This window comes from Bubalus bubalis, chromosome 3 (genome assembly GCF_019923935.1).
Source record: "Bubalus bubalis isolate 160015118507 breed Murrah chromosome 3, NDDB_SH_1, whole genome shotgun sequence".
NCBI lineage: Eukaryota > Metazoa > Chordata > Mammalia > Artiodactyla > Bovidae > Bubalus > Bubalus bubalis.
In genome coordinates this window covers 73,317,109-73,341,751 of record NC_059159.1, presented here as the reverse complement: position 1 = coordinate 73,341,751, position 24,643 = coordinate 73,317,109, and the positions used below count along the sequence as shown (strand labels likewise).

Genomic DNA, 24,643 nt, shown 5'->3' with positions numbered 1-24,643 from the left:
ATCTCAAACTCCTAATTTCTCCCTCTTTACCCCATTTCCTCTTTGGTAACCGTAAGTTTGTTTCTGATGTCTGTGAGTCTCCTTCTGTTTTGTAAATAAGTGCATCTGTGTCATATTTTAGATTCCACATATGAGTTTTTCACTCTTTAGGTATTTTTCTTCAGTGAGGTACAAGTTTCTCATCCCTAAAACTTTAGAACTTCCTGAGGGTTTCATTGCAATAGAATAAAAATGAAATGATGTGTTCTGTACTCGACTTATGCCAAAAGTAACCATATATGGATTTTCTATTGCCTATAAAGTTCCCAAAGTTGGGTGATGTTCTTTATTAGCTTTTAACCAACACAAGTAAATCTGATTGTCTCTAGGCTGGTATTCCATCCCCTTGGGGCTAAGCCCCAAGAATTAAATCTTATGTTTTCGGGGGGCCAGCTTTGCTGGGGGACATTCTCAGAAGGAAGTTTTGCATGCCCCTCCGCAGCACTGCATTCTCAGCAACCTCTCTCAGGCTTCTGTGCAGCTTCTCCATCTCCTTGTATTCACTTTTGACATCTACAGAAGAGCATCAGGAGTTAGTGTCCTTTTCAGAAATGTCCCCAGGAAACAGATCCCCTGAGAATCCTGTTTTGACTTGGATCAACTGTCCCAGAATATGAGCTCAGGAATGGAGCTTAGAGATTAGATGGTCCAATCAGTGTATTTTATAAACAACTTGATCAAACCAGGCATTGTTGCTCTTACCTTAAGGCTTATCTGATCATAGTGGGCACCTTCAAAATAAACACAAACTTACCCATAGAAGTCTGGGAGATCAGTGGGTCTTGACCAAGGCTTCACAAGTGCTCAGTGGAAGGAGATACAAAGCACACCCCATGCCAGACCTCCCCCAGTCTTTTCCAGGCATGTCTCTCCCACTCCACTCCCTCTCCTCCCAGCTGTCCCCATTCTAAATTCTAGTGCATTTGCTCCATTTTGGCATCTTGGGTTTTTAGCCTATGGTCTGCTACTAGATGATATCCTTGTGATGGTTAATTTTATGTCTCCACCTGTCTGAGTTACGGTGCCCAGATAGTTGGTCACACACTATTCTGGATGTTTTTGTGAGTGTATTTGTGGATGAGATTTACATTTAAATCAGTGGACTCTGAGTAAAGCAGATTCCCCTCTGCAATGTAGGTGGGCCTCATTTAATCAGCTGAAAGTCTGACTAGGACAAAAGGCGGGTCTTTCCTGAGCAAGAGGGAATTCTCCAGAAGACTGCTTTTAGACTTCATCTGCAACAATGGCTCTTCCTGGTTCTCTGGAAGACTGCCCTCGAACTTGAACTGCATGTCCTTCCTGAGTCTCCAGCCTGCTGGCCTCCCTTATCACATGGACTCATGAACCTTTCCTAGTTGCATGAGCCAGTTCCTTAAAATGAATCTCCTTATGTGTGTTTGTGTGTGTGGGAGACATACACATCCTGTTGTCCTGTTTCTCTGGAGAACCCTGACACACACAGTCCCTGTGAAGGGACAGTTCAGGCTGACCTTGGGGTTGGCTCTGGCATTGATCCGAAAGCCTCTCCAATCCCCTCTGAGCCTCTGTGCCCCATAGCATGACTCAGACTCCCCTACCCTGAGCTGGCCAGTGATGGGAGCCAAGACTGTGACCAAGAAGGGAGTCCAGAACCCTGAGGCTGTTTGTCTTGCTCCCGAGTACACAAAGGTTGTATGTATTTACCTGCAAGCTCCTTGTAGAGCCCATCCCCTGGGGACGAAGCCAGGGTCAGCATGGTAGCGATACTGCCCTTCACCTTCTCCGTGATTCCATTCTACACGACAAAGGACAGTCATTCTGTTAGGATGGTGCAATCTAAAGGGGAAGGAATCTTATGAAAGGGACCCCACCCCATTCCCCAACCAGAGAGTGTAGGGACCAGGGTTGCCGAAACCAAAGTCAAGTCCAAGGGTGGACCCCCTGAGGATACCCTGGGTGACTAGAGTCATCAGGACAACATTTCTGAGGAGTCCCACCTGCCTTCATAGCTCCTTTCCTAGACTCGGTGATTGTACTCTGATGCTGAAGAACTAAATCAGGAGTAATGAGGATGCAGGGAGGCATAGTGGAGGTGGGGGTTGGGGGGAGGAGAACAGATACCACACAAGCAGAAAAAGAGGCAAAGCACTGATCATCATCCTCTTGTCCCACCGTGAGTTTAGTCACTGCTTAAATGTTTGTCGACCTCCTGCTTTTCATAACACACCATTAATATATACCTTTCCAACTGCCTGAGATTTGTCTCCTTGCTACTCTCAGTCCTTTTATCAGCGAAAACCATTTCCTTCTTCCAACCATCTCTTGCTACCCTTTGAAAAACACTCGACTCTCCACTATGCTGACAGAGCCTAGTTCTGAACCTTCACCTCCGGACTCCAAGACATGATCTTTTCACAATGCATGGACCACAGTTCTGGTCTCAGCTGCATCTGTGAACCTTGTGCTAGTGACTTTGGCCCTTAGCTTCACTGTGAGATCGGAGAACGGGAACCCTCTGTGGTCTCGCCCAGTTGCACCTTCTTGCATGTCTGTCATTTAAGATACATTTGTACATGATCAATGTGCTAATCATTTTTCAGTGCAATTGTTTTCTTAGGCACCTTAAAGGCCAGAAGGCCAGTTTTTACGTACTCAGTGGGGATTGGCAGCTATAGAATTTGGCAAATTTTCTGCAGGTGTTTGTAGGCAGCAGTAATATGTGAGATGATGGAAACTCACTGCTACTGATAAATGAGATACCTCTTAGCCCGATCCAAGAGAAATAACATGCTTCGTGTCGTGGAGAAAGGGATTTTCCAAAACTGTGGTGATGGGAGGAGAGGAGATTGCGCACAAGAGGTTGGAGATGTTTCAGGAAGCAGGTTGGTCCAGAGGTGGACGGAAATAGCAAGGAGCTGGGTCCTTGGGAGGTTGGGAGAGGTCAGCTAAGCCTGGACTGAGGCCGATGAATTTGGAAATGCTATTGGCCAGGGAGGGGCTAGCAGTAGCTTGGACTAAAGCAAAGAATTTATATTACTTGCAGAGGAGGCTGGCAAACTAAGAGACCCAGGACTGGGACTGGATGGTCCAGGTGTACTTGACAGAGCACTGAGTTTTGAGGAAACTGTCAGGGACTGTGTTCTGAGAGGGGACAGAATCTCACCAAAATCTATGCCAGGTACTGTAATGAACAGATCTATAATAGTTGTTTGGCATTTATCTATAGGTATTTTATGTAGACAAGACATTTTCCCTCATTAAAAAAAGATCTGGGGACTTCCCTGGTGGTCCAGTGGCTAAGACTCCATGCTCCCAATGCAGGAGGCCTGGGTTCGATACCTGGTCAGGGAACTAAATCTTGCAACTAAGACTGGGTGCAGTCAAATAAATATTTTTTAAAAAGTATATCTTGAGATAATACTATTTCTAGAGCTAGGTTCGGAGAAGGCAATGGCACTGCACTCCAGTACTCTTGCCTGGAAAATCCCAAGGATGGAGGAGCCTGGTGGGCTGCAGTCCATGGGGTCACTAAGAGTCAGACACGACTGAGCGACTTCACTTTCACTTTTCACTTTCATGCATTGGAGAGGAAATGGCAACCCACTCCAGTGTTCTTGCCTGGAGAATCCCAGGGATGGGGGAGCCTCGTGGGCTGCCGTCTATGGGGTTGCACAGAGTTGGACACGACTGAAGCGACTAAGCAGCAGCAGCAGCAGAGCTAGGTTACTTGGTCCCAAATTCTCACACTTGTAACTTGCTAGCTCTGTGACCTGGTGATACACCTCTGTCTGGCTCAGTTTTCTCATCTGTAAAGTGGGAATGATTGTAGCACCTTATCTCACCGACTTGTTGGGGATTCAATAAGCTCATGTTTGTGAAGTGCTTAGGGTCCCCTCGAGATATCACGGTGATCTTAGTGATGACTCAGGAAAGAGAAAGGGTGTGGGAGAGAGCTGGAGGCACTGAGTTTCTGAAGTCACAGACTGAGGCAAGCACGAGCCAGCACGTGATGGTGGTAGAGGCGGAAGCAGGGTGAAGGCTGGCCCCTTCCCCAGCATCATGGGCGTCAGTCAAGCCCACTTTGCAGAAGGCATCCGGCTCTATCTGGGCTCAAACAACTACTACTTCCTCCATCTCTGCCCCTCTTTCCCGTGCTCCCCAAGGAGTCCTCTGGGACCGAATGCAAACTGCGTAAGTCAAATACCTTCAGCTGCTGGAACTGGTGCTGCATCCTTTCTTGCGCCCGTTCAAACATGCCCTCGGCCACCTGCCGGTCCACCCCTCTTCTGAGGACATCTTTCATTCTTTCACATGCTTTTTTGCCCGTGATCTGTGCGGCCTCTGGCAAAAATGACAGCCACAGTAACACCTCAATGAGGACCTGCTTAGATATCCTTAGCATCAGAAATAAAGACAAGCAAACCAACTATACACACATACACATATGCATATACATACAGACACACATATAGACACACCTGGGGCTTCCCAGGTGGCACAGTGGTTAAAAAATCTGCCTGCAATGCAGGAGAGTCAAGAGACATGGGTTCAGTCCCTAGGTGAGGAAGATCCCCAGGAGTAGGAAACAGCAACCCACTCCAGTCTTCTTGCCTGAGAAACTCCATGGACAGAGGAGCCTGGCGGGCTATAATCCATAGGGTCACAAAGACTCAGACACGACTGAGCACACGTATACACACCTACATAACCATATGTATTTGTATATATATAGTCACATATGTAGCACCATTTTATACACTGTGGAAATAGAATAACATAATACAAAAAAAATCAATATTTGATCATTTTCATGTAGAAAACCTAATGAGTAAGCAGAAGGTTACAAAATTCCAAACCCCACCACCCACCCCAGAACAAAATCAATGGGACCAACAAACCAAGAAAAGCTGACAAGTAGTTTACAGATACTTAAAATAAGAACAAGAATTCAATAAATGGCTTTTATAGTTTAATTAGCTGAGATGCAACACAGAGAGATGCAAGATGTCTAGATGAAGGGTGGATGGAAAGAACTGGAAACAGATAAAAGTGGTTCATGACTGACCTCTCCCCACCCCTTTGCAATTGTTGGGTTTTAACTTGCAGACCAAGAGTGTTATGGGGGCTTAGGACATAGAAGGACAAATGCTTTAAGGGGGGAACAGCAGACAGGACGCTAAAGGAGCTGGCAGACCCCGAAGGAGGCAGAAACATTGCCCTTGGGGCCCCCACCTTCATAACAGGGCTTCAGGTCGTTCTGAACAGAGGTGGTGAGAGACTCATAAATCTTCCTCTTCTTTCTGAGGATGTGTTCCTCCAGGTCTCCCAGGATGGCACTTATCTGAGAATCCACATCAACAAAAGGCCATTTGTGACAGTCCCTTGACAGAAGCAAGGCAGGGGTTTCCGAGGGCTGTACCATTTCCTCTGCCCGGGTTCCTGTTGGCTGTTCCCATCTCCTCCGCTACCAGGCTGTGAGCTCCTCCCTCACAGGCAGGAACCTTGTCTTGTCATTTTTTTTTTTTTTTTTTTTTTTTGGCCATGCTTTGTAGCATATGAGCTCTTAGTTCCCCAACCAGGGATGGAACCCGGGCCACCTGCATTGGGAGCACGGAGTCTTAACCACTGGACTACCAGGGAAGTTCCAAAACTTTGTCTTAAGCATCTTTACATCCCAAAATGCTTCCCGTAGTGTCTGGTGCCTCAGACAACTCAATAAGTATTTGCAGAGTTGGACTCAGATGCACACATGGTTATGGGATGGGGCATCTTTGGGAAGGGTAAGGGGCACAGGTGATTCTCGTGTAATTTGGGCTGGGCCTGTGCATAGTCAGGTCTTCCAAAATTCTTACACTGAAATCTTAAACCCCAGTGTGATGGCTCAGATGGTAAAGAATCTGCCTGCAGTGGAAGAGACCTGGGTTCAATCCCTGGGTCGGAAAGATCTCCTGGAGAAGGAAATGGCAACCCACTCCAGTATTCTTGCCTGGGGAATCCCATGGATAGAGGAGCCTAGTGGTCTAGAGTCCATGGGTTGCAGAGAGTCAGACACAACTGATTGACTGAGCACAAATGCAGTGTCATGGCTTTAGGAGTAGGGCCTTTGGGAGGCGATTAGGACTCAAGATGGAGCCCTCTCAGTTGGGATGATGCCCTTTATAGAAGAGTCCCTAGAGAGCTTCTGTGCCCTTCTGCCATGTAAGCACACAGCAAAAAGACAGCCACCCCTAAACCAGCAAGTGGGCCCAAGCAGACACCAAATCTGCCTGCGCCTTGATCCTGTACTTCCGGCCTCCAGAATACTGAGAAATGTCTGTTGTTTGTAAGCTTCCCAGTCTATGGTATTTTGTTATAGCAGCCCAAATAGACTAAGACAGCCCAGACTAAGAAAATGAGTCCCACATAAGAGTCTTGAGGACTCAAAACTAAAAAGTAATCTGCAAAAAAATGACACTTCTTTAAACTTCACTGCCGTGGATGGTATTTCATGATATTGGCAAAAATGAAGTCAGTGAGGCTATTAAAAGTGGATTCAAATGTTTATATAGCTAAAGACTCTTTGAAGATACTTCCTGGGAACTGAGTCTGTTTGACAATCTCAGCACTTATCATTGGCTGCTTCTCAAGGGAACAAAGCTTGCTGCCTCCAGGATCACTTCTCTCTCCTCCATCCTGCTATGTTCTGGATCTCATAGCATCTGTTATTAGGCTTACCCAGAGCCTAGACACTCCAAGGGAACAAGCAGGGAAAGATAGGCAACCTCCAAAATCCTGCTGGGAAGAAAACTACTACCCAACCTCATCGCCCTCTTCACTTTATAAGGATCTTACCTCCTGGATCAGGAAACTCTTTTTATAGCTGTCATATTTCCAGCCATTTCTTATCCCAATTTCAGTCATCTTCTCCTGCAGAGAGAGCTTAAAAGCATCTATGTGGGGGATCAGAGCTGAACCATCAGTGGGCTTCCCAGACCTACTGAGGAAAGCAAAGTAAAATGTTAAGAGACAGCAGCAGCTATTGTGGGATTAAAACAAAGAATTAACTAGCTGGTATTCTTGTACTCATTTTTTAAGAGAAGGGGGATGAGATCTAATAGTTATAAAATTTCTATAATGTTCCAAGCACTGTGCTGTGCTAGGCCCTTGATATAAAAACCTATGAAATCAGTGCAATGACACCCATTTTACAGATGAGGAAACTGAAGTTTGGAAATGGTTGCTAGAATGTGTTCAAAGTCACATGGCTAGTGAGTAGCAGGGTCAGGCCTTAGACACTGATCTGTTTGACCTCAAAACTCACAGTCTTTCTGCTACTCAAATGTTCCCACTTGAAAGGGTGGGATGAACTACACCTTAAAAGATGGGCAAGGTTTGTTGTTGTTTAGTCACTGAGTCATGTCTGACTCTTAGTCACACCATGGACTGAAGCCTGACAGGCTGCTCTGTCCATGGAATTCTCCAGCAAAAATAGTGGAGTGGGTTGCCATTTCCTCCATGGGATCTTCCCGACCCAAGGATTGAGCCCAATGTCTCCTGCATTGCAGGCGATTCTGCAGATTCTTTACCACTGAACCACCCAGGGAAGCCTGTGTAAGGTTTAGGGATGTGAAAAGGAGGAGGCAGCATTCTTCCCAGGGACGACATAGTGAACTAAGTTGCAGGACATCCCAGGGGGTATGAGGTGAGCAGGTGAGCAGAGGAGAGGGCAGAGGCTTGAAGTCCTAGATCTCTACCTGTGCGTCAAGTGGCCGGGGAAAGCTGTGTGATTCCTCCCAACGGCAGTGTGTTCACTTGCAAAGAGACCAGAGCCACTTCAGAGGGTTCTTGGGAGGATATGATAACATGATGCATGCAAAGTGCTTAGCATAGTTCCTGGAATGTCTCAGTAACTCTCTGCTGCCCCCAGATTGGTAAAAGCCATGGGGGAGAGGGAGGGGTGGGAAAGGCCAATTGGAGGCAGGTGGACTGTCTTGAAGTCTATTCCAAGGAATTTGGAGTTAACCCCACAGACATGTAAACAGGGTGAGTGGGCATAGGTGGAATGGCATGATGAAAAACAAATTTAAAGGAAGGTTGGGGGGCAGGGAGCATTGAGCAAAAGTTGAATGGTTCAAATAGGTGGTGGGCCAGGTGAAGGATGGAGACTGAAGACAGGTGAGGAATAGAAGACTGTTTCTGTGGAAGGAGGTTTTGGAGGCCAAGGAAGAAGGGAAGGAGCAGGCGCTGTGAAGGCTCAGGCCCCAAACCCCATGCCATGTGTCAAAGAATGAGCAGAGTCATCCTGAGCCATTTTTCCTTTTCTCGCTCAGGGAAATTTATGAAGACTATGTGTTTCCTTAAGTCCACACTCTCCAACCAAAATACCCTATCCTGGGCCCAGGTCCATAAGAAAATGGATCCCCTGCTGCCTGTAGGAGATATTTGAAAAATAACAGGAATTATAACATTAGTCTCAAAGTAGCGTCTCCAGCTGCACTCCGGGTCACCACAGGAAAATTTTAAGTAAACCCATCCCAAGAACAAATTCTTGAAGATGAGACTCTGGCCCAGGCATTCTTAGGATGTTTGTTCAGAGAGGAGCCAAATGGATTCCTTTACCTAAAAATGCGCCCAAAAATGGGATCAATCTGTTCGTAGATGGGCTGTGTGATGGCTTCATTCAGATCAATTCTCGCAAGAGTCCTGGAGGCATAGATGCCATTTTTCAGGCAAACCGCTTTCAGAGTCTGGTGAAAGCCCTGGTTTCCTCTACTCCTCTGGATAAACAACAAGATAACAGGGTTAGTCGGTACCTAGAATTCATGGAATCAGACCTACACTGCCTCGTGTGTGTGTGTGCGCATGTGCGTGCTCAGTCAGACATGTCTGACTCTTTGTGACCCCATGGACTGTAGCCCACCAGGCTCCTCTGTCCAGGGGATTCTCTAGACACGAATACTGGAGTGGGTAGGCATTTTGTCCTCCAAGGGATCTTCACAACAGAGGGATCAAACGCACATTCCTGCATCTCCTGCATTGCGGTTGGATTCTTTACTACTGAGGCACCTGGGAAGCTCATTCAATTAGTCTAAATTTTAGTAAAATGAAATTATCAATAATACTTGAGTACTAGTTTAGGATCTATTGGGGATGTTTTAGTCTAGATCCCAAACACTATAAGCAAGAATTACTGGGAAGAGTAGAGACATGATCTTCCAATTAAGCTAGTCATTATGAAGCTACACAAGAGGATAGCAGTCACACCTCTGGTCAGCAGGAGCTTCCACTCTGAGCTCCCAAAGCATCCTCTACTGTCTCTGCTCACATACAGCAGCTTCGCATTTGTCTCTTTACTCATCAGGCTGCTGCGATGGATCATCAGCTGGTTGAGATTAAGCCCAGCGTCTCATCCATCATGACGTCCTCACCATCTGGTCCTGGCATATGTCATGCTTGGTAAACATGTGTTAAATGAGCAGTTCTTAAATACACATGTGCTCTGACTCCACTGCAAGTATGTTTCAGATTTTCCAAGCACAGCCCACAGTTTTATATTTTTTATTAAATATTTGATAAAATGTGATTTGATGTGTATATCAAATTGTCATATTTTTTCCCAGACACATAAATTCACAAATGAGAAGAAAAAAATTATTATGAAGCTAGAGCTTTTAGAAGCAACAGATTTTAGCCGCATGGTGACTGATTCTCAGTAGAAGAATAAGGGAATATAAAATACATCAGCACTGACCAGAATGTCAGTAGAGGGCCTTGGGATCATCGTTGTAGTTGTTTAGTTGCTCAGTTGTGTCTGACTCTCTGCAACCCCATGGACTGTAGCCCTCCAGGCGCCTCTGTCCATGGGGATTTCCTAGGCAAGAATACTGGAGTGGGTTGCCATTTCCTCCTCCAGGGGATCTTCCCGACCCAGGGATTGAACCCAGGTCTCCTGCATTGCAGGCGGATTCTTTTACCATCTGAGCCACCAGGGAAGCACCTGTGATCATTAATCAGTGATCTATGTTTTAGGGGAATATATTTTAAGTTAATGACTGTAGCATGGTACAACTGGCAGCATACTATATCTACCCACATCTATCTATCCTATCTGTCTAGCTGTCTGTATTTTAATATTCTGCCATTTCACTTAATATTATAACATGAGCATTTCCTGAATTCATTGCAAATACTTCCAAAAAATATTTTAACAACCACATAATATCATATGGATGCATCATAATGCACTTTACCATTCTCTTATCACTAGACATTTAGGTTATTTTACTATATCATGTAACACTATGATGTTAGAATATACATATTTGCCCAAATGTCTGATCACAAAGGCAAGTTGCTTATCCAATAGGAACTCCCCAGGTGTGTCTGTAGTCCAGAGAAAGAAGCCATTGAAGGGCTAGGGAGAGACGGGATAGTTCCTAGGATAGAGCCCTAGTGACGGCCTGAAGATGCCTGATGCTGCTCCTTCCTCCCCAAATATGTCATCTCAAAGGACTGGTCCCCACCTCCTGCCTTCACTTGCTCAGCACCCACTTACTCATTCACTTTTTTGATCTGGGATCTTCTACCATCCTATGGAAACAGTTCTCCCTAGGGTCACTTAGTTACCTATTGCTGTGAAACCAGTTACCCCAAACTTCATGGCTTAAACAACAATACACATTTCTTATCTCCCATCCCTTGTTCAATTGCTAAGTCGTGTCTGATTCTGCAACCCCATGGACTGCAGCACACCAGGCTCCTCTATCCTCCACTATCTCCCAGAGTTCACTCAAATTCATGTCTGTTGAGTCAGTGATGCTATCTAACCATCTCCTCCTCCTAGCCATCCCTTAGAAACCACGCATAACTAATTAAAAGATAAAACAACAATTTGTACACCAAGTGAGAGATTACAGGATGCTTTCTTATTGTGTATCTAATTGATACTTACATCAACCCTGTGAAATAGACTAGACAAGTATTTATCATCCCCATTTTATAGAAGAAAAATCCAGCAGGCTTAAGTGGGTTTAGGGCCTCACCCAGGCCTACAGAGAGGGTGTTTGGTGGGGCTGGCATTCAAAGCAAGACCCTCAGATCCTAAATTCCAACTCTTTCTCCCTAACTATGTACCTTTCCCTGCGTCCTTGCAATGCATAGTTGAACAGTTACTCAATATGCTTTCCTGTGTGCAATTTTCACTCTTTCCCAATCTCTTCTAGCTCTTTATTTCTCTGGAAAGCAATGGGATAGTAGAAAAGTAGGCAAGGGATCAGACAGACCTCACCAAATATCATGGTTTTTCCCTTTAGAGGGTCACTCACCACCAGGCATGCCCCAAGGATGCGTCGGTAGGAACTCCTGGCGTTCCAGATTCCTTCTTGCAGGGGCCGCGCTATGTGGGCAAAACACTGGTCAATGGCCTTCTCCAGCAACTGTATCTTCTCTTCCACAAATCTCCGCAGGCCACTCATGTGCAAGTGTTCATTCTAGGGACAAGGACCATCAGGAGCATGAGGCTATGCCTTCCCTATAGGCATTGGCTTTTGCAGGTCTGCTTCCTCTGAGCCTGTGCAGATTGAGCTTGAGCTAATCACCCACAGTGGACTTCGCCCCATCGCCCAGTAAAGCATCCTCCAGTCCACAGATCTCCTTAAGCTTTGTGGGATTGGCACACGTATGTGCTTAGTCTCTAAGTTGTGTCCGACTCTTTGCAACCCCATGGACTGTCTCCTGCCAGGCTCTTCTGTCCTTGGGATTTCCAAGGCAAGAATACTGGAGTAAGTTGCTATTTCCTTCTCTAGGAGCTCTTCCTAACCCAATGGTCAAACCTTAATCTTCTATACTGGCAGCAGATTCTTTACCATATGAGCCACCGGGGAAGCCACTTGTGAGATTGGAGAACAAAACAAATATATGCCTCCTACAACTTATTTTAGTGGTATAATCCATTAGACTATTGGAAAGAGTAAATATTTTTAAAAATCCAGCCATTATTAAAAGAGATTTTTTCCAATGACGTCTGATTTGACAGATATTTAATGAACTTGGTGCAGTTTGGGAGGATAGGATTTCTCAAATTTGTGTGAGAAAAAATGTGCATAGAACTCACTGGGCAAGTTGGTTCAAACCCGAGCACCTGGGATTTTATGCTTCTATCAAGTCCCAGGCTAACAGTGACCTTCTGGAATAAATAACAGAGCTATAGGACCACCAAAATAAAGACTTGGTTCCTGCTTCAAAGGAGAACAGCCTAATCAGGGAAGAAATGTCAATTCAGATATATAAGGTAGTGACCACCAGAGGCTGTCTTGACCTCTAGGTTCCAAACTGGGAACTTTGTAGTGCCTGCCCCTGTATGAGAACCCTGGAGACCATGCAGTGTCCACCTGCAGTGGAAAGAAGCCACACTCCTTAGCTCAGCACTTAAGGCCCTTCTTGGCCAGAACTCAACCAATTTCTCCAGCACTGCCAGCTCTCTCTTTGCCCAAAAGTTCCTCCCGTGTAGCTGCCCATGATCTTGCTGCCGTTCCCCAAATGTGCCATCCTTCTGGCTGTGCACAGGCTCTGCCCACGTCCTCGTCCTCCCAGAAAAAGTTCAAAAGGCACTTCTCGTGTCATGCTGTCCCTGACTCCCCAGCAGAGTTGGGGTGAGCAGAGTTGGGTGCCCTTTCCTGGGCTCCCGTTGTACTTGGCACACCCTGCTGGGCTGTGTCTCCCTCGGGCCATGTGTCTCCCTGCTCTGGGCCAGGACCCTGCTGAGGAGACAGACTGTTATTCGTGCCTGTTCACTCCAGGCATGGCACGGGGAGTGCAGTCCATAAACGTTTGTGGAGTGAGTGAGTGGCAGGGAGAAATGGCTGGATAACATAGGATTTTAAATTCTATTCCAAACCGGATGACAGAAATAGCTCTTGCATTAAGGTGAGACTTTCCATGGATGACTTATCATCCCTGAATCCTTAAGGGCATTGTCTGTGAAGTAAGTTGAATGGAGCTGAATGATCCTGAAAATAGCCTCAAACTCCTACATTCTGAGTCTCAGAATAGATGAGTTTCAGAAGTCTATGGAAACTATCTCACTTCAGGCATGCCCTGGGAAGTTTCAGAGTTTTCACTAGTTAGAATTCTATGCTGTAGCTCACCAGGCTCCTCTGTCCATGGAATTCTCCAGGCAAGAATACTGGAGTGGGTTGCGATTCCCTTCTCCAGGTGATCTTCCTGACCTAGGGATCGAACTGTGGTCTCCTGTGTTACAGACAGATTCTTTACCACCTGAGCCATGAGGGAAGCCCCAGAATTCTATAAGCAGGACTTTTTTCTCAGAGTGCTTGCTGGGTTCTCTGAAATTTGTGGTGTCACTGGTGAGCAAAATGAAAGAAGAAAGAAGTCATGAAAAGGAACGCCGCAGGCAAGATTCTCACAATGGCTCACTCTCAACGAATCCTTTTTGAAGAAGGAAAGAATGATAAGAAGCAGAAGGGCTGGGAATGAAAAAGCTGGGAATGAAGAAAGGGAAAAAGGCTGGCATCTACTATGAATAAATGCAGGACTCATTCAGCATTGAGATTGTCATAATCAACTTCCCATTAATTCGTAAAAATAAAGGTGAGATCCCTGTTCATTTAAAACCACTAACTGGACTTCTCTAGGGGTCCGGTGGTTGAGAATCCACCTGCCAGTGAGGGGACATGGGGTTAATCCCTGGTCTGAGAAGATTCCACAGGCCACAGAGCGACTAAGCCCGAGCCCCACAACTACTGTGGCCGGTGCTCTGGGGCCTGGGAACCCCAAGAGAAGCCACGCAATGGAAAGCCTTCACACCCCAACCAAGAGCGTACCCCTCACTTGCCACACCTAGACAGACGCCAGTGCACGGCTGTGAAGACTCAGCACGACCAAAAATGAAAGTAATTATTTTAAAAATATAAAATAAAATCATTATTCTCTAATTTTTGAGTTTGAGTCACAATCTTAAAAAAAAAATGGTCCATCACATACAATTTTAGGTGTTCCCCCCCGCCCCCCAGAATACAAAGGAACTGACAAAACTCTGGCCTTCCAACTTTCAATCAAAGAAGTAAGGCTGAGACCGATATGTGAGGCCAAAGAATTTTGAGGAAGGCTGCTGGCAACCCCCTCTAAGAGGCTAGGATAGAATCCCAGCCAGCCCCCTCCTCTGCGTCTTCTGTCGCCTAGAGTCTGGATACAGGGAGAGAACTGAGGCTGTACTTCCATATCACACTCCAGCTTGGACTGCAGAAGGCTTTGTCCCGGTGTTTATCAAGCAAACCAACCACACACAGCACCGCGTCTGATTCATTTTCCATCAGCACTTCCAAAAGCAATCTTTGGCTGGGCAGCAAGGCAACTTTCACCCCGAAGAATTTTTTCGGGAAGTTGGAATGTCAAAACCTTCACTAGTATTTCAGAGGACAAAAGTCAAAGTAGAAAATCTCAAATTCCAGAAAGGTGTTTTTTTTTTTTTTTTCACACAGAACTAGAACAAAACACAGAGTAAGAAATATGAGGGAAAAGATGGTGAATCTTGCTCTATTTGGCACTTTTTATGTAGAATTTCTAAAATGAAAAAGGCCCTGATGCTGGGAAAGAGGGAGGGCAGGAGGAGAAGGGGACGACAGAGGATGAGATGGTTGGATGGCATCACTGACTCAATGGACATGGGTTTGAGCAAGCTCCAGGAGATAGTGAAGGACAGGGAAGCCTGGTGTGGAGTCTCAAAGAGTCAGACACGACTGAGTGACTAAACGACAACAACAAAGATATTTGACCAACACTGCATGGACTATGGGAGAAGGCAGTGGCACCCCACTCCAGTACTCTTGCCTGGAAAATCCCATGGACAGAGGAGCCTGGTAGGCTGCAGTCCATGGGGTCGCTAGAGGTCGGACACGACTGAGCGACTGAGCGACTTCACTTTCACTTTTCACTTTCATGCATTGGAGAAGGAAATGGCAACCCACTCCAGTGTTCTTGCCTGGAGAATCTCAGGGACAGGGGAGCCTGGTGGGCTGCCGTCTATGGGGTCACACAGAGTCGGACACGACTGACGCAACTTAGCAGCAGCAGCAGCATGGACTATTAAAAGTTGACATTGCGGGTCTTCCCAGTGGCTCCCTGGATTAAGCTCCCAAAGCAGGGGGCCCAGGTTCGATCCCTGGCTGGAGAACTACATTCCACATGCCGTAATGAAGACCCTGCACAGCCAAATAAATAAAATATTGTTTAAGAGTCAGCATTGCTCACTTTTCACATTGAAGTCATGTCCAGACCAGCTGCCTCAGCTAGTCCCTCCACTGGGCCCTCCCAGGTTGACTGTCCCATGTTATCGGGACCAACGCGATTGTACATGTCTCTACCCCTTCCCTTTTCTATGTAATAACAGGTCAGACAGCTTGGCTGAGCAAATATGATAGATGACAGCAAGTATGGAAATAAAGAAACACCAACCAAATAAGAACGTCCAAAGGCTGTTAATTCAGAGCTTGCTGTAGTAAGGGAGTCAGTGGGCATCATCTGCATTTGGCAGATAACTCAAAGGCAGGCCAGGGGCTTCCCTGGTGGCTCGACAGTGAAGAACCTGCCTGCAATGTGGGCAGATTCAATCCCTGGGTCAGGAAGATCCCCTGGAGAAGGGAATGGCTACCCACTCCATTTCAGTATTTTTGCCTGGAGAATCCGGTAGACAGAGGAGCCTGGCAGGCTAGGCCACGGGGTTGCAAAGACTCAGACACGACCGTGCGCACACAGGCAGGCAGAGGGGTGGGAAGGCTTTCGGCACCGTGAACAGAGACCCCTGGCGCGGGGCAGCCATGAGTGGGGAGACCCCTGGGCTGTGTGTCCTTTGCCTCCCAGCCTGGGCAGAACCCTTCCTCTTACTAAGTTAGAGAATTAACTTGGAATGACTTTTCTTCTCTGACCAGAGGAACACCCTAAACTCATAGCGTCTAAAGAAAATCATCTGAGGGTTAACATTGTAACCTTTGAGTAAGGAAAGAAAAGAATGTTTGATCTTCTTTTTTTTTTTTTTCCTTTTTTACTTGTGACAGATAGGCAGAGAGGAAAAGTTAAAAATAGTTACTTTAGACTCTCCTGAGACTTGAATCAGGTAGACTGTGTTGAATGGTAGGAGAGGTGTCTTCTGCTGGAATAAGCTGAGCTTTCCTGGTGGCTCAATGGTAAAGAGTCCGCCTGCCAATGTAGGTTTGATCCCTGAGTCAGGACTCCCAGCGTACCTGCACGTGGTCTGTGCAGCTGAAACTGTCTGTGAGGAGCAACAGGCCAAAAGCTTCAGTGACGTACTTGGTCACCGTCCTCTTCTTCTTATCCAAGAGCCTTCTCCTGATATACTCTCTTAGCTTGGGGATTTCTGGAATTCACAGGCACCACAAACAGTTTGAAAAGGCCAGAGTTCATAGGAAACAGCATTCATGAAAAGGAACAGATCAGGATGGCAGTCTGAATCAACTTCAGTTGAGGTCCTCTGGGGGTGGGATGCTCATGAAACCAACCTTTCTGTCTCCCCCAGTCTAGGATCAGCAACTACAGATGGGAGGTCAGCAGTGAAGCATCAGGAACCACAACAATGCAGAAACACACACATATTTGCTCGTAGGTGTGGAAACTGGCAAACTAGAAGTGTGGCACAGAAAGTTCTAGGATGGGAAACTCAGCATGCCAAGCTTATTCTTGAGAATTTTAGTGAGTGAGATAAAAATACATGTATTCATATAAGTTACCAGTTTCCTCCTCGGTGAGGACAGCCTGCTGCCAGTACTCCTGGGCGCTGACCGTGTACACCAACTCGGAGGCTTCCAGAACCCTGGAGTCAGCTGGCAGTTTTCTCTGAAGTGAGAGAGGCACACAGGGAACAGAATCACTCAGTTGCCACAAAGGCAGCCATGCACCCGCTTCACCAGAGCCTTCAGCCAACTTGAGCTCATCCACTTTCCGTTCTGCACGAGCCCATAAGGAATGAGCAACATTCTCAAGGTCAGATGTTCCCATCTGTCCCCCTCGCAAGGTCAGAGGTCGTGAGGACATTGTTGCAGAGATTCTCTGCGGAGTTAAAAAAAATAGCAATTCTATTTTTGTATATGGAAATGTATACAGAAAATAGTTCAGAAGTGTATTTAAAAAAACTCTTTAAAAAAACAAGAGTTACCATGGGATCCAGCAATCCCACTCCTGGGCATGTATCTGGAGAAAACTCTAATTCCAAAAGATACATGCTCCCCAGTGTTCATAGAAGTACTATGAATGAATGAAGAATATGTGCTGTATATATATATTTATATATGTATGTGTATATATATATACACACACACAGAGCAGAATATAACTCAGCCATTCATCTGCTGACGGCCACTTAGACTGTTCCCATGTCTTGGCAACTATAAATAATGCTGCAGTGAACACTGGGGTTCATGTATCTTTTTGAATTAGTTGTAACCGCATTTTTTAAAAAAAATCTAGCTTTGTCACTTAAATCATTTTGCAGTGATAACACCCTGTCTACTTCTTTTACTTGTATGAACATTTTGATATGTACTCCTTGCACCCTAACCTTCATTTTTAATATCATTCTCTACTCTTGGGCTTTCCTGGTGGCTCAGCTGATAAAGAATCCACCTGCAATGCGGGAAGCCTGGGTTAGATCACTGGGTTGGGAAGATCCCCTGGAGAAGGGAACGGCTACCCACTCCAGTATTTTGGCCTGGAGAAATCCATGGATCCATGGACTGTATAGTCCATGGGGTAGCAAAGAGTCAGACATGACTGAGCAATTTTCACTCACTCATTCACTAAAAGAAACCCAAGTTTCTTTTATAGTAATAGGTCCATGTTTTGGGACAGAGAAAAAAAAATTGGTCTGAATATAAACTTGCTGCCAGGGAGCAAAGATAGTTTTATAACGTCTTGTTGTTTTTAGCTGCTAAGTAGCATCCGACTCTTTGAGACCCCATGGACTGCAGGATGCCAGCCTTCCCTGTCCTTCACGATCTCCCGGAGCTGGCTCAAACTCACATCCATTCAGTCAGTGATGCCATTCAACCATCTCATCCTCTGTCGCCCCCTTCTCTGCCCAGCAGGAGATCTTTCCCGGGATCAGTGTCTTTTCAAATGAGTTGGCTTTTCGCATCAGGTGGCTAAAGTATTGAAGCTTGAGCTTCAGCATCAGTCCTTCCAGTGAATATTCAGGACTGATTTCCTTTCAGATTGACTGGTTGGATCTCCTTGCTGTCCAAGGAACTCTCAAGAGTCTTCTCCAACACCACAGTTCAGAAGCATCAGTTCTTCAGCACTCAGCTTTCTTTATAGCCCAACTCTCACATCCATACATGACTACTTTAAAAACCATAGCCTTGACTAGATGGACCTTTGTCAGCAAAGTAATGTCTCTGCTTTTTAATATGCTGTCTAGGCTTGTCATAGCTTTTATTCGAAGGAGCAAGCATCTTTTAATTTCACGGCTGCAGTCACCACCTTCAGTGATTTTGGAGCCCAAGAAAATAAAGCCTGTCACTGTTTCCATTGTTTCCCCATCTATTTGCCATGAAGTGATGAAACTGCCTGCCATGATCTTAGTTTTTTGAATGCTGGGTTTTAAGCCAGTTTTTATTCACTGTCTTCTTCCATCTTCATCAAAAGGTTCTTTAGTTCCTCCTCGCTTTCTGCCATTAGGGTGGTGTCATCTGCATATCTGAGGTTATTGATATGAGGATATTGATTTTTAATGTCTGATGCTGAAAGGATTCAGCTTAAATTAAGGGCTTCCATTGGCCAACATGTGAACTTGAACATCAAACAGAACACAATAATTCTGTGAAAAGCAGTGAGTTCATATGATCTTTAAACTGAGTAAAACAAGAAGATATTGTGAAATAATATCTGTCTCTGTGTCTGTCTGTCTATCAGCTTCTGCCCTGAATTCCTGACACAGGGCTCCTGAGACCCTTATACAAAGAGGTGTTGGGAGAATCTTTCATTCTAAAATTTAGTCTTTGACCCCAGTTGCCAGCACAGAACTCCCGAATCCCTTGGGATTTCTAAGCACACCCCCTTTCTCCAGAGAGGAGAGAGGAGCTGGAAATGTAGTTCATAATTGATCATGTCTACATGAGGAAGCTCCATAAATTCCCAATAACATAGGGTTCAGAGAACTTCCAGGTTGGTGACATCCACATACTTGGAGAGCAATGCACCCCAATTTAATGGGACTGAAGCTCCGGCCCTGGGGAGCCTCCCGGAGCTTGCCCTATGTATATCTTGATCTGGCTGTTCATTTATATCAAATTCTTTATTATGTAATAAACTGGTAAATGTGAGTAATTGATCCACTGAGTTCTGTGAGCTATTCTTGCAAATAACTGAATCCAAGGGAGAGGAAGTCATAGGAACCAATTTGTGATGAAGTCAGAAGCAGTGCGTAACCTGGGGACCTACTTCTTGTGATCCGTATCTGAAGTGGGGGCAGTCTTGTGGGACTAAACCCTTAACCTGTGGGGTCTGATGCTATCTCCAGGTTGTTGTTTAGCCGCGTCCAGCTGTCTGGCAACCCCATGGACTTTAGCCTGCCAGGTTCCTCTGTCCGTGGGATTTCTCAGACAAGGATACCGGAGTGGGTTGTCCTTTCCTCTTCCAGGAGATTTTCCTGACCCAGGGATCAAACCCACATCTCCTGCATCAGCAGGCGGTTCTATACCACTGAGCCACCTTGGAAGCCCTCTCTCCAAGTAGGCAATGTCAAACTGAGTTAAACTGTAAGGCACCCAGCTGAGATAGGGAGAATTGTTCAGTGTGGGGAAAACGCCACACGTCTGCGGTCAGAAGTGTGAGCATGGTAATTGTGTGCAAGTAAAAAAGAGGGACACACGGAAACACAGAAACAGTGGTGCAGGTTTTCTTTACAGGTTTGCTAAAGCAAAGGCAAAATACGCATAACAATCGGCTCAAAAGACATGCCTGACCATCAAAACCCAGCTCTCTCTTGCCTGCCACATACAGTTAGCCATCCTGAGCTATGGAACGGAACTCTCTCTTGGCTCCTGAATGCATCTCGTCTACTCTGTTTCTGTGGTTACTGCCTGACTCAGGTTCTTATCACTCCTATTTTTATTTTTGTAACACCACCTAGATTACAGAAAAAGCTTCCCAAGCTGATCTCTCTACCTCCAGTCTTCACCAGCCCCTCTTCCCACTATCCATTCTCCATACTGGGCTTCCCAGGAGGCAGTAGCGGTAAAGAACCCGCCTGCCAATGCAGGAAATGTAAGAGGCATGGGTTCAATCCCTAGGTTGGGAAGATCTCCTGGGGAAGGGGATGGCTACCCACTCCAGTATTCTTGGCTGGAGAATCCCATAGACAGAGGAGCCTGGCAGGCTATGGTCCATAGGGTCGCAGAGAGTCGGACACGACTGAGTGACTTAGCACACACATGTTCTCCATACTACTGAGAAAATCACTTTTCTAAAATATTTCCAAATTGAGATCAAAAAATGTAGTCCCAGGAGTCTGTCTTTTCCATTAATATTTTTTCTTAATTTTCATTTTTGTAATTAAAAAAATAAGCATACACATTTCTATGAATGGCTATATAATCAAATTCTGCCTCATTTTTTCCATGGCTAAATTAAATATGCTCCAAATGAAGGCCTGCAGGACAAGTAAAGGTTTCACAGCAATTCAAACTGAAAAAAAGGTGGCTGGAGAATGAAGGTGTTAGGTAGCCATCAGAGGGATAGGTGTGTAAACTCAAAGAACTTGTGCAATTAAGAGTCAGAACCATAGGCATCCTGCAAGCTGACATTTTTGCACAGACCCTATCTCATACACACCAGTTTGCCACATTTATTAGCAGTAAATATATAATCATGAATTGTAAATTGAGGTATTGGGTTGGCCAAAAAGTTCGTTCAGGTTTTTCCATAAGATGGTACGAAAACCCAAACGAACTTTTTGGCCAACCCAATATTTTATGTTTCTACTTCCAGAAACAATATAATTATGTCCTCCACAATTAATGAGAACAAGAACAGCTCTTCTGAGTTACTGCCTCATTAAAATCAGCATTCAAAAATTGCCTGGTAGAAGACCTTGGCTTATGTATGAGGTCTGATTATTCTGAATTAGAAACAAAAGCTTTGCAACTTTCAATTCCACATTGTACACCAGACATTTTCTGCATCACAATAATTGAAGTCAAAATACAGAAAGCAGTTAACTATAGAACTGGCCGCAAGGCCATATGCTTTTCCTATTAAACCCAGCCCTGGAGATTGAGTTTCAGCAAAGCCACCTCACCTATCACATCTAACATTGAGGTTGTTTTCTTTATATTTTATCTTCAAGTTGGTTTCAGGTTTAAGGTTGCATAAGACTATTACAGGAAGGAGTTTTATGTTTGCAACTATTTTAGTAACAGAATAATAAAAATAACTTGAGGAACACCAAGATTCCCACAGACCAATTACTCAAACTTGAAAAACAGAGCTCAGACCTTATATCCCAACACAGCGTATGGCTTTTGCTTAGCTGTTCAAACCTATTTGCCTGTAGTTCACCCAGCATAGCAGATTTTTTTCAATCATGTTCTTCCTTCTGTCTCAAATGCCCTTTCTCCTACTACTTCTCCTCACCCAAGACTACTGGTTCTTTAAAATTCTGCTCAAGAGGCTGAGGAGTTTTCCCTGAACTTCTCAGCACCACCTACCCAACTGCCAGCATGACTGAGGATCCTTCCTCTGAGTTCCCAGAGCCCCTCTGCATCCCTCTAGCCAAGCACACTTCAACCTGAATGGTACTCCCTGATTTTATCTGCTCATGGTTCTCAGTAAACTATATACTCATTAAATTCTTCCAACAATCACGGGCAGTAGATATTATTATTTCCCAGCTTTATAGATGAGAAAATGGAGGCTCAGACAGGTACAGTAATTTGCCTAAGGTTACAAAGTAATTAATCAATAGGACATATCGTCTACTTTAAAGCTTTTGCCCAAACAGGCACTTGTGTCTCAAAAGTCTGAGTGGTTGAAAAGCAGAAAAATGCATAGCAGAATCTGTTCACTCACCTTGAGTTTATCCTTGAGAATTTTATTCCTCTGTAGCTTTATCATTTCATTTCTTTCTAAAACAGCTTCTCGCTGACTTTGAATAGCTTCCTGGATTATAAGAAGAAATAACAGCATGGCCAAGAATGCAGGGTTATCAAGAGTAATAAAGGGATAAGATGAACATTTAGGGGGCTGCTCTTCATTTAACCCAGACAGGTGTGCAGGTGTTCAAATCATGTAACACTAGTCATAAAAAGTGAAGTCGCTCAGTCCTGTCTGACTCTTTGCGACCCCGTGGACTGTAGCTTACTAGGCTCCTCAGTCCGTGGCATTTTTGAGGCAAGAGTGCTGGAGTGGGTTGCCATTTCCTTCTCCAAGTCATAAAAAGTATTATTTAAAAATAACTAGTCCGAACTTTGGTCTATCAACTATCTCTCAATCGAGCTTTAAAAAAGAAAACAATTAGTCCATACTTACATTTCCCACTTTTCTTTCCCTGAAATGAAAAATGGAATAATTACTTATCTCATGATGTATCACAGCAGTCTTGACTTCCCCTGAAAGCACGCCTTTGTTGCTCTCCCTAAGCTCTTTCTTCAGCCTAAAGGCTCTGGCCCACCTCCAGGGTCCATTTGATAATAGTATCTTAATTTCTATGGAATGAGGTTTGTGACATTGTCCAGGAGACAGGGATCAAGACCATTCCCATAGAAAAGAAATGCAAAAAAGCAAAATGGCTGTCTGGGGAGGCCTTACAAGTAGCTGTGAAAAGAAGAGAAGCGAAAAGCAAAGGAGAAAAGGAAAGATAGAAGCATCTGAATGCAGAGTTCCAAAGAATAGCAAGAAGAGATAAGAAAGCCTTCTTCAGCGATCAATGCAAAGAAATAGAGGAAAACAACAGAATGGGAAAGACTAGGGATCTCTTCAAGAAAATCAGAGACACCAAAGGAACATTTCATGCAAAGATGAGCTCGATAAAGGACAGAAATGGTATGGACCTAACAGAAGCAGAAGATATTAAGAAGAGATGGCAAGAATACACAGAAGAACTGTACAAAAAAGATCTTCATGACCCAGATAATCACGATGGTGTGATCACTCACCTAGAGCCAGACATCCTGGAATGTGAAGTCAAGTGGGCCTTAGACAGCATCACTACGAACAAAGCTAGTGGAGGTGATGGAATTCCAGTGGAGCTATTCCAAATCCTGAAAGATGATGCTGTGAAAGTGCTGCACTCAATATGCCAGCAAATTTGGAAAACTCAGCAGTGGCCACAGGACTGGAAAAGGTCAGTTTTCATTCCAATCCCAAAGAAAGGCAATGCCAAAGAATGCTCAAACTACCACACAATTGCACTCATCTCACACGCTAGTAAAGTAATGCTCAAAATTCTCCAAGCCAGGAGATTCAGCAATATGTGAACTGTGAACTTCCTGATGTTCAAGCGGGTTTTAGAAAAGGCAGAGGAACCAGAGATCAAATTGCCAACATCTGCTGGATCATGGAAAAAGCAAGAGAGTTCCAGAAAAACATCTATTTCTGCTTTATTGACTATGCCAAAGCCTTTGACTGTGTGGATCACCATAAACTGTGGAAAATTCTTCAAGAGATGGGAATACCAGAACACCTGATCTGCCTCTTGAGAAATTTGTATGCAGGTCAGGAAGCAACAGTTAGAACTGGACATGGAACAACAGACTGGTTCCAAATAGGAAAAGGAGTTCGTCAAGGCTGTATATTGTCATCCTGTTTATTTAACTTATATGCAGAGTACATCATGAGAAACGCTGGACTGGAAGAAACACAAGCTGGAATCAAGATTGCCGGGAGAAATATCAAGAACCTCAGATATGCAGATGACACCACCCTTATGGCAGAAAGTGAAGAGGAACTAAAAAGCCTCTTGATGAAAGTGAAAGTGGAGAGTGAAAAAGTTAGCTTAAAGCTCAACATTCAGAAAACGAAGATCATGGCATCCGGTCCCACTACTTCATGGGAAATAGATGGGGGAAACAGTGGAAACAGTGTCAGACTTTATTCTGGGCTCCAAAATCACTACAGATGGTGACTGCAGCCATGAAATTAAAAGATGCTTACTCCTTGGAAGGAAAGTTATGACCAACCTAGATAGCATATTGAAAAGCAGAGACATTACTTTGCCAACAAAGGTTCGTGTAGTCAAGGCTATGGTTTTTCCTGTGGTCATGTATGGATGTGAGAGTTGGACCATGAAGAAGGCTGAGCACCGAAGAATTGATACTTTTGAACTGTGGTGTTGGAGAAGACTCTTGAGAGTCCCTTGGACTGCAAGGAGATCCAACCAGTCCATTCTGAAGGAGATCAGCCCTGGGATTTCTTTGGAGGGAATGATGCTGAAGCTGAAGCTCCAGTACTTTGGCCACCTCATGTGAAGAGTTGACTCATTGGAAAAGACTCTGATGCTGGGAGGGATTGGGGGCAGGAGGAGAAGGGGACAGCAGAAGATGAGATGGCTGGATGGCATCACTGACTCAATGGACGTTGAGTCTGAGTGAACTCTGGGAGTTGGTGATGGATAGGGAGGCCT

The 24,643-nt window shown here is 45.0% G+C and overlaps 1 protein-coding gene across 4 annotated transcripts in view; it reads right to left on the bottom strand.

The window, feature by feature from the left end:
* Positions 1 to 279: 279 nt before the first annotated feature.
* NUGGC (nuclear GTPase, germinal center associated) overlaps positions 280 to 24,643 on the bottom strand; it is a 50,196-nt gene continuing 25,832 nt past the window's right edge. For 2 of the 4 annotated variants that reach the window (XM_025281390.3, XM_044939725.2), the window contains 11 exons: positions 22,552 to 22,570; positions 22,093 to 22,182; positions 16,758 to 16,863; positions 16,254 to 16,387; positions 11,322 to 11,486; positions 8,617 to 8,774; positions 6,850 to 6,994; positions 5,251 to 5,359; positions 4,223 to 4,359; positions 1,723 to 1,813; positions 280 to 552 (listed from right to left, as the gene is read on the bottom strand). In XM_025281390.3, coding sequence (XP_025137175.1) covers positions 413 to 552; positions 1,723 to 1,813; positions 4,223 to 4,359; positions 5,251 to 5,359; positions 6,850 to 6,994; positions 8,617 to 8,774; positions 11,322 to 11,486; positions 16,254 to 16,387; positions 16,758 to 16,863; positions 22,093 to 22,182; positions 22,552 to 22,570 — 1,294 coding nt within the window. In that variant the 3' untranslated portion in view covers positions 280 to 412. Of the gene's footprint in view, positions 553 to 1,722; positions 1,814 to 4,222; positions 4,360 to 4,636; positions 4,777 to 5,250; positions 5,360 to 6,849; positions 6,995 to 8,616; positions 8,775 to 11,321; positions 11,487 to 16,253; positions 16,388 to 16,757; positions 16,864 to 22,092; positions 22,183 to 22,551; positions 22,571 to 24,643 lie in introns of those variants that run through there. The other 2 variants (XM_025281391.3, XM_044939727.2) reach the window with 2 other exon arrangements.